The sequence below is a fragment of the Helianthus annuus genome, chromosome 7 (genome assembly GCF_002127325.2).
Source record: "Helianthus annuus cultivar XRQ/B chromosome 7, HanXRQr2.0-SUNRISE, whole genome shotgun sequence".
Lineage (NCBI taxonomy): Eukaryota > Viridiplantae > Streptophyta > Magnoliopsida > Asterales > Asteraceae > Helianthus > Helianthus annuus.
The window spans coordinates 118,340,513-118,351,134 of NC_035439.2; the positions used below are offsets into that span (position 1 = coordinate 118,340,513).

The window sequence follows — 10,622 nt, forward strand, 5'->3', positions numbered from 1 at the left end:
CCATCTACCAATGAAACGCCGCCATCTCACCACCCATTTGCCCTACATGTCGTCGGTGGAGATCCTCAAGCTCCACCCACAACGCCGCCCTCCACGCTATACACAGGGTGATGTGCCCAATGTGAAGGGCTTCCACGCCACATTTCTACGCCTACTCCGTGTGATGTAACCCACAACATATATAACACAATATTTACCGTTAACCACTCCCTCTAGTCGTTGACAGTTACACACTACACTCAAAGTGAGAGAGAGAGACAAAGGAGAGAGAAAGTGAGGAAAGAGAGAGAGGGAATTGTAAAATAAAAGAAAAATGCAATCACAAGAAGAATCCCAAGACCAAGAGGAGATAAAAAAGAAAGGCATAGAGCAATGGAAATGGTCTGAAATGCAAGGTCTTGAACTTATATCAGAACACCCAACTCCAATTTCAAATCAAAATCAAAACTTGGACCCAGTAACTGAAGAAGACACACAACCTCAAAACACCCAACAGAAAAGAGTACAAATGGAAAGTGAGGGGCAAAACAGTAATAAAGATGAGAAGGAGAAAAGCAGCAGTGCAGCAACAGTTGGGTTTGGAGAGTTGTTTAGGTTTGCAGATGGATTAGATTATGTATTAATGGGAATTGGAACAATTGGTGCCTTTGTTCATGGCTGTTCTTTGCCAATTTTCCTAAGATTCTTTGCTGATCTTGTTAATTCATTTGGGTCCAATGCCAATAACATTGATAAAATGTCTCAAGAAGTGTTAAAGGTGCCACCTTTTTCATCTTTTTTTTTTCAAAGATTTGATTTTTATTTTGTTTTTTGTTCAAATTCTTTCTTTTCTTGATGGGTTTCTTTTTTTTTTTTTTTTTTTTTTTTTTTTTTTTTTTTTTTAAATTTTTGTAGTATGCATTATACTTTCTTGTGGTTGGAGCTGCAATATGGGCATCTTCATGGGCAGGTCTTAAATTTTATAAATTTAGGGTTTTGTTAAATTTCAAATTTTTATTCATATTCTTGAAAAAGATTGAAACTTTGATATGGGTGTTTTGTGTTTTGTAGAGATATCATGTTGGATGTATACAGGAGAGAGACAGTCAACAAAAATGAGGATCAAATACTTAGAAGCAGCATTGAGTCAAGACATACAGTTCTTTGACACAGAAGTCAGAACTTCAGATGTTGTGTTTGCTATCAACACTGATGCTGTTATGGTCCAAGATGCCATCAGTGAGAAGGTAAAAATCAAGTCTTTTTTCAGTCCCTTTTTGGTTCTATATAACTAAACATTTTGGTGTTATTTGTGTATGGCAGTTGGGGAATTTCATACACTATATGGCAACATTTGTTTCTGGTTTTGTTGTGGGATTCACTGCAGTTTGGCAGTTGGCACTGGTTACACTAGCTGTGGTGCCTCTTATTGCAGTTATTGGAGGTATTCATGCCACCACTTTAGCTAAACTTTCTTCTAAAAGTCAACATGCTCTTTCACAAGCTGGAAACATTGCAGAGCAGGTGTGTGTGTGTGTGTGTGTGTGTGTGTTTTTTTTTTTTTTTTTTTTTTTTTCATATGGGTGTTGTTGAATTGTGGTTAAGTTCATGAGATTATTGTTAACAATGAAAAAAAACCATGTTTTACCATCTGGGTATTTTTTAAATTATCCAAATTTGCAGACGATTGTACAAATTCGGACCGTTTTGGCATACGTTGGAGAATCAAGAGCATTACAAGCTTATTCCTCTGCATTAAAGATCTCACAAAGACTCGGATACAAAACCGGATTTTCTAAAGGATTTGGATTAGGAGCAACATATTTCACCGTCTTTTGTTGTTATGCACTTCTTTTATGGTATGGAGGCTACCTTGTTCGACACAATCACACCAATGGAGGACTTGCTATTGCCACTATGTTCTCTGTCATGATTGGAGGCCTGTAAGTTCTTGATTTGAACAATATTCAACTCTTTCTTCTTGTAAAAATTAGAGTAAAATGCCATTTTCGTCCCTGAGGTTTGGCCATTCTTGCGACTTTCGTCCAAAGGTTTGTAATTTGTTTTTCCGCATCTGGATCCATAAGGTTTGAAATCTTGCCATTTTCATCCGGCTTGTTAACTCCATCCATTTTTCTCCGTTAAGTCAGGTGTAATTCTGTCCGTTTTGTTAACTTAAAGGGTAATTCGGTCTTTTTCACTTTATGTACAAGCAATTAGCATAATGTACTAGTATTCAAAAGACCTAATTGCCCTTTAAGTTAACAAAAAAGATGAAAATACCCTTGACTTAACGGAGAAAAATGGATGGAGTTAACGAGCCGGATGAAAATCGCAAGACTTCAAACCTTTTGGATCCAGATGCGGAAAAACAAGCCTTAGGACGAAAGTCGCAAAACTGGCCAAAACTCAGGGAAGGAAATGACATTTTACTCCAAAATTTAAGATTTTTACTGATGAATTTTATTCTTTTTCTAAATTTTAAAAATTATAGTGCTTTAGGCCAATCCGCCCCGAGTATGTCTGCATTCGCAAAAGCTCGAGTAGCCGCAGCAAAAATATTTCGAATAATCGATCACAAACCGAGCGTTGACAAAGACGATGAATCGGGCGTTGAGTTAGGCTCTGTTTCAGGGCTTGTAGAACTCAAGAATGTCAGTTTTGCATACCCTTCAAGACCAGATGTTAAAATTCTCAATAATTTTAGTTTAAGTGTTCCTGCTGGAAAGACCATTGCTTTAGTTGGAAGCAGTGGTTCTGGAAAAAGCACAGTGGTTTCCCTCATTGAAAGGTTTTATGATCCTACTTCAGGTAATTGACGAATAACAATGACTCTTCATGCATATGTACAACTCTCTTTTCATATTGTACAACACCATGTTTGTGTTATACTTTTTACAGGACAAGTAATGCTAGATGGGCATGACATTAAGAGGCTGAAATTAAAATGGTTACGACAACAAATCGGGTTGGTTAGTCAAGAGCCCGCACTCTTCGCTACAACGATTCAAGAAAACATACTTTTGGGTCGACCTGATGCATCGACGGTCGAGATTGAGGAAGCCGCTCGTGTGTCAAACGCTCATTCGTTCATCATTAAATTACCAGACGCGTATGATACTCAGGTCAGACATTTTTTACACCGTAAGGGTATTTTGGTAATTTTAAGCCGGATCCATTGGTTTGTTTTAGTGCGGGCCTACTTGTGTGGAGTATGTCGGGTGGTAAAATGTAATCACTTTGCCTAGAAGACAAGAGTTATGATAAAGTTGATTGCTTTTTTGTTGCTACATTATTACATCTATAATATTGGAGAAATGGGCCATTTGGTCAACAGAAAACTTAGCTTTTCGTACAAAAAGTCAAACTTTGGTGGAGGTGAAACTTTCTTCAAGGACATACAATAATGGAGATGAAACATCATACATCATATAATGATCTCTAGATCAAGTGGTGGAGGGCTTGCATTTCTCTTGAGAGATGCAGGTTCGACTCCCACTTGGTGTAGAGTGAGGCACTGGTGGGCAATGATAGGAGACCCAGGGAAACCTGGGTTGGATCCTTGAGCCAAACGGGTTTTACCGGTAATTTCACTGTCGTGCCTACGGGCGGGTGGGTAACCGGGTTTTCCCCGGAATTGGTGGTGGACTCGGGTTACTCTCGGAGTACTCCGTTTGTCCAGTGGGTGCCCCGAGAGTGCTCGGGATTGAGTTTGTTGGCCGTTCAAAAAAAAAATCATGGTTCTTGAGTCAATAGTGCATGTGCAAATCCTTATAACTAAGCAAGGTAGTGCTTGACCGAAAAGTCAAACTGCTAAGATGATTTATAATGTTGAAGTAAACAATAATTTAGAACAAAATCAGAGATTTAATTTGACCAGGAGCATGTTAAGGGAATCCTTTGACCATCACAAATTAAGCACATAATGCTAGATAAGATTCTTGCATTAACAATTTAAAAAAGAAAGAAATATGGGGAGTTGGTCAAAGTACAAATTATTGTTATTATATATAAATAAATCCTGAAATTATGGTAAAGGTTTGATTTTTATGAAATGTCAGTGTTGTAAGAATCACTAGACGCTAGTCAACCAGTGGAGCACCGGCTAGCGATTAATCGGGATTAACAAGGATCAATCGGATTAGGATTTTATATGAAATTTTTAGTTTTATATGTATATACACACATTTTTATATGTAATTTTTTAAGTAAATATGCTTTAACACCTTCTTCGACACATATTTTGAAGTAGATAAGATTAATTGCCGGACTTTACAGGTTTTGGCCGAAATCTGGCCAGAATTTACAGGTTTTGGTCAGATGTGGCCGAAATCGCTAGACTGTGTCTGTCACCGATTTTTGGACGATTAGGACCGGATTTGACCACCTTTGACCAGCGACTAATTGGAGGCTAGGCAAGAATTAGATGAAAATTATTCAGTGAACCTCTGACCAGCGACTAATTGGAGGCTAGGCGAGAATTTTACAAGCATGTGAAAAATAATAATATTTTTTTCAGGTTGGGGAGAGGGGATTACAACTATCCGGTGGTCAAAAGCAGAGGATAGCGATAGCAAGGGCAATGTTAAAAAATCCCGCAATCTTGCTTTTAGATGAAGCGACGAGTGCTTTGGATTCCGAATCTGAAAAACTGGTTCAAGAGGCGTTGGACCGGTTCATGATTGGGAGGACAACTCTTGTGATCGCCCACCGTCTCTCCACCATACGTAAGGCGGATCTCGTGGTGGTTTTACAGCAGGGTGGTGTTTTGGAAATGGGAACTCATGATGAGCTTTTTGCAAAAGGCGAAAATGGTGCATATGCTAAGCTTATAAAGATGCAAGAAATAGCCCATGAAACTGCCATGATTAATGCCAGAAAGAGTAGTGCGAGGTAATGTTTGACTTCGTGAAAGTCAACAAGCTATTCAAATGGAAATTGATACTGATTCTCTTGAATCCAAAAGAAAAATGTTAATCACACATTGAACTTCATTAGAATTACCATGTAAATGCTGGATGTTAAGTCAGCGGCAAGATATATAGCAATATTCTATCTCATTTTAAACGGGTTGGTTTGACTTCAAAAGTCAAACTTTACCGCTTGCAACTAGGATTTGTTTATAGTTTTGACTTTTTAAGGCAAATGGATTAAGATCCAACTTAATGCTGATACATACATATTTTTTAAAACTGGGAGAAACACAATCAGATTTTGATTAATTTTCAAAATATCTGGTTTGACTTCAAAAGTCAAACTGTACCACTTGTGATTAGGGGTGTGAATTTCTGACACGAGCCAAAAGCATGACACGGACCTAACACGAAATTCACGGGTTTGGGTTTAGTCTAAACGGGTTCAACCCGTGAACCTGTTTAGCTAAACGTGTCGGGTTCGGGTCAACCCGGTCAGGTTGACCCATTTAACCCATTTATATCATATTGTATTTTTTATAATGTGTTTTATGTCATAAATTGAATTGGGTGTGTATTTTATGCCAATTTCTCTTTTTAAGTTATAATTATCACATAAAATCAATCAGTGATTGAAATGGGTCGTGTTCGGGTCAACCCACGAATATTTGGGTCGTGTTCAGGTTCATATGTATGACACGATTTTCGGATTTGCTTGCTTATGTTTTTTTTGTCTGTATTTTAGGCCTTCAAGTGCAAGGAACTCAGTGAGTTCACCTATAATCACCCGGAACTCGTCTTATGGTCGATCACCATACTCCCGACGGTTATCAGATTTCTCGACATCGGACTTCAGTCTATCAATTGAAGGTGGATATCCTAGTTACCGCCACGAGAAGCTCCCGTTTAAGATGCAAGCAAGTTCCTTCTGGAGGCTAGCAAAAATGAACTCACCCGAATGGACATACGCCTTGATCGGCTCGGTGGGGTCCGTGATTTGCGGGTCACTCAGCGCCTTTTTCGCTTACGTCCTAAGTGCTGTCCTCAGCGTGTACTACAACCCAAACCACGCTTACATGATTAAAGAAATTGGGAAATACTGTTATCTGCTGATCGGGGTGTCATCGGCTGCACTCATTTTCAACACTTTGCAGCATTTTTTCTGGGATGTGGTCGGAGAAAACTTGACTAAACGGGTTCGAGAGAAAATGCTGGCTGCCGTTTTGAGGAATGAAATGGCGTGGTTCGATCAGGAGGAGAATGAGAGCTCAAGAATTGCGGCTAGGTTGTCTCTCGATGCTAATAATGTCCGGTCGGCAATCGGTGATCGGATTTCGGTGATTATGCAGAATTCGGCGCTCATGTTGGTGGCCTGCACCGCCGGTTTTGTCCTTCAGTGGCGTCTTGCACTTGTTCTTGTTGCTGTTTTCCCACTGGTGGTTGCAGCTACTGTTTTGCAGGTCTGTGTGTTAATATATATATATATATATATATATATATATATATATATATATATATATATATATATATATATATATATATATAGGGCTGTAAACGAACCGAACGAACATGAACAAGGCCTTGTTCGTGTTTGTGTCCTTTAAGGAATGAACATGTTCATGAACGCTTACCGAACGAGATTTCTTGTTCGTATTCGTTCATTAAGGAAACGAACATGTTCATGAACACCTACCGGGCGTAAATGAATGCAAACTAACACAAACAAACATTCATGAACATAAATGAACACAAACGGACATTGTATATTCATTTAAAATACAATCTGCATTTTTCATCGGAAATATTACGAAAAATCTACCAAAAATAAATTAGTACTTAACATAACTATCCGAACACAGTTGACATAATTGTCCTAAACATAATTAACACATAAATTATCAAATTAAGAAGTTTATCAACCTTTAACACAAACTAAAATTGAAATGGTCAAATGAGGATGTTCACGGAGACGTAAAGTATAACTATGGTTTTAATATTTTTGAAAAATTAAAACCAATAAAAAATATAACATAAAAAAAGCTTGAAATGAACGAACACAAATGAACATAAACGAGCGAACATAATGAATACATACCGAACGTTCACGAACATAAACGAACAAATGTAGCCTTTGTTCATGTTCGTTTGTTTAACTTATCAAACAAAATTCTTGTTTGTGTTTGTTCATTATTTATTAAACGAATGAACATAAACGAACTTCCCGCCAAACGGTTTAGGGACTGTTCGCTAACGTTCGGTTCGTTTACAGCCCTAATTATATATAACGGTTACCAGTCTGGCAGCTTGAGTTTTCGTTGCTAAACGATCACCGTTTGTTTGTTGTTTTTGACAGAAAATGTTTATGCAAGGATTTTCGGGCGACTTGGAAGGTGCTCATGCGAAAGCAACACAGTTAGCAGGGGAGGCGGTAGCCAATATGAGAACGGTGGCTGCGTTCAACTCCGAGGCGAAAATTGTCAACCTTTTTACGATAAGTCTCGAGAAGCCGCTTCGCAGATGTTTCTGGAAGGGACAGATAGCCGGGATTGGGTTCGGGATAGCTCAGTTTCTGCTCTATGCTTCTTATGCTATTGGCCTTTGGTATGCATCTTGGCTCGTTAAGCACGGTATCTCCGACTTCTCAAAGACTATACGGGTGTTCATGGTTCTCATGGTCTCCGCGAATGGTGCAGCCGAGACTCTAACTCTTGCTCCTGATTTCATCAAGGGCGGTCGAGCGATGAAGTCAGTTTTCGATCTTTTAGACCGGAGAACCGAGATTGAGCCCGATGAGGTAGACTCGATCCCTGTCCCTGACCGTCTCCGAGGTGAAGTTGAACTCAAACATGTTGACTTTTCTTACCCGACTCGCCCAGATGTCCTCGTGTTCCGTGACCTCTGTCTTCGAGCTCGAGGCGGAAAAACGCTCGCCTTAGTCGGCCCGAGCGGTTGTGGGAAGAGCTCGGTGATAGCGTTGATACAACGATTCTACGAACCATCATCGGGACGCGTGATGATAGACGGAAAAGATATCAGGAAATATAACTTAAAGTCATTAAGGCGCCACATCGCGGTCGTCCCACAAGAACCGTGCCTATTTGCCACCACGATCTATGACAACATTGCATATGGACACGAATCAGCAAGTGAAAGTGACATCATCGAAGCAGCGACCCTTGCTAACGCGCACAAGTTCATCTCCGCATTACCCGACGGCTACAAAACATTTGTCGGGGAACGCGGAGTGCAGCTTTCCGGCGGTCAAAAGCAGAGAGTCGCCATCGCGAGGGCGTTTTTAAGGAAAGCCGAGGTGATGCTACTAGACGAAGCTACAAGTGCACTCGATGCAGAGTCGGAGAAATGCATTCAAGAGGCTCTCGAGCGTGTCTGCTCAGGGAAAACGACGATCGTTGTAGCACATAGACTATCAACTATACGAAATGCGCATGTTATCGCGGTGATTGATGATGGGAAAGTGGCTGAACAAGGGTCTCACTCGCATCTGTTGAAAAACTACCCCGATGGGTGTTACGCGAAAATGATACAGTTGCAAAGATTCTCACATGGGGAGGCTGCGAATATGGCTTCGGGGGGTTTGGGTTCGAGTTCTAAACGCCAGATAGATGGGTAGTGAAAAAAAAACTGTCACATTTTAATCATACAAACAACTTGATTTTTGAATATTTTTGGTGTTGTATAATCTGGTATAGTAATAGTAATATTGATAGTAGCATATTAACAGTAACAGTTATTAAAGAATATTATAGTTTGTGTTCATAGAATGTTTGTGTACTGATGTACAAACTTCTATAAAAAATGTTTTTAAGAGATTCACAGTCCATAGTTAACAGACTCTTATTTGGACCAATTAAACAAATTGAAACATGACATAAAAGACTCAAACTTCAAACATGCATCACATAAAATTTTCCCCAAATTTCGCCAGTCTTAAATATATTTTTAGCTTAAAATGTGTGAATTATAGATTATCACAATTTACACCAAATTTAGAAACTCCTTATATAAGGACACGGGACGCCTCTTGTAAGGCTATGGGGTATGGTGGGCGTGGGTTTGGGGGCATGAGTTGACATGTGGAAAGCAAACTCAAACCCACGCTCATGGGGTATGGTGGGGCTTGGGTTTGGGGCATGAGTTTGGTTTGGCCATTGAGAGTCCGCCATGTCACCTTGCTAGCCCGCCCCACGCCCGGCTTCAAACCCAAGCCCCAAGGGCCACACCCCAACCCAAGCCCCCGGGGTGGTGGCTTGGGCGTTTTCAGCCAACCCATGCCCCAACCCAAGCCCTATACCCCATAGCCTAATGGTTTATTCATTGAGTTATATATCAACTTTCATGAATTTGTATATCTACTAGGTTATCACCCGCGAACTTCGCGGGTCGAAAAATTTAATATACATTATCACAAAGTGTTCAAATAATATAAATACAAACAAAGTGACATATTTATTACATAAATTACTTATTGATAAAATGAAAATACAGTTAAAATGCACAGAAGTATAAAATATTATACTTTTTTACTTTTACTAAGGATTAAGATATCCCCCGACAAACAACCTTTACTGTTTCTCTAGGCCATCTAGAACTTCTGGCTATGGCCATCACTATAGATCTGCAAAATAAAAGACAAACATTAAATAACATCACAAAGTAACTAACCTCCAAATGAAAGATATGTTCGTAATCCAATCTAAAACTTAAACCTAAACAATACAAAAGTTTAAAGATACTAACAACATTTAGTTAGTTGACTACACAACTCCCTACACCACATAAGTCAAAGTTATTTACTGACAATATTAGTCAAATATTTGAAAAAAAATAGTATTTATATAAAGTTTACAAAATACAAACACTTGGCGTGCAGGTAATCCTCTTGACTTGCAGACTTGACAATGCTATCTTACTGCCAACTATGTCTTGGCGTGCAGGTAATTCTCTTCACGTTTCTGAGCATTGTAATATTTTTTTAAATTTCAAGTTTCAAAACACACACGAATTTTCTTTATAATGGTGAGTATATTTAATTTAATTAAATTTATGATTCAACATAAAAACATTGAATCATTGATATTACACAATAGTTTCCATGTTTTGCCTTTTCTTCTAATTTAGTGTTCATCTTAATTCTAATTTGAAATTTAAAATAACAGTTTGTTTTTTTATTTTTGTAGTTAATTAGTAATCAATACTTTCCATATTATATCTTATTTGAATTTCATTCTTTATAATGGTGAATATATTTAATTTAATTAAATTTATGATTCAACATAAAAACATTGAATCATTGATATTACACAATAGTTTCCACGTTTTGCCTTTTTTTCTAATTTAATGTTCATCTTAATTCTAATTTGAAATTTAAAATAACAGTTTTTTTTTGTAGTTAATTAGTAATCAATACTTTCCATATTATATCTTATTTGAATTTCAAATTTCAGATTTAAACTTTATTTTATTACCTTATAACCATTCTTCAATCATGTCCTTTTTTTTGTTAAATAACCATTCTGCAATTATGTGCTTTTTTTATTTGTGTTAATTATAATGACTTGGATTGAATATTATAAATTTACATTATATAAAAAATAATTCAATTTTAATTTGAATTATAATCATTTTCTTATCGATTGTTTCAATAACTATATAACGTTTTCTTTTAAATTTCAAAATACTCCAAAAGTTCAAAATAAACACAAATTTTAT

At 37.9% G+C, this 10,622-nt stretch overlaps 1 protein-coding gene across 1 annotated transcript; it reads left to right on the forward strand.

Annotated features, from left to right (window-relative positions):
- The first annotated feature begins 209 nt into the window (after positions 1-209).
- LOC110921955 (ABC transporter B family member 1) lies at positions 210-8,669 on the forward strand. Its single transcript, XM_022166283.2, has 10 exons — positions 210-757; positions 895-949; positions 1,051-1,226; positions 1,303-1,503; positions 1,663-1,922; positions 2,474-2,790; positions 2,881-3,104; positions 4,499-4,872; positions 5,638-6,352; positions 7,246-8,669. Exons 1-10 carry the CDS (start codon positions 314-316, stop codon positions 8,521-8,523), a joined length of 4,044 nt encoding a protein of 1,347 aa, XP_022021975.1. The 5' UTR covers positions 210-313; the 3' UTR covers positions 8,524-8,669.
- Positions 8,670-10,622: the final 1,953 nt, after the last annotated feature.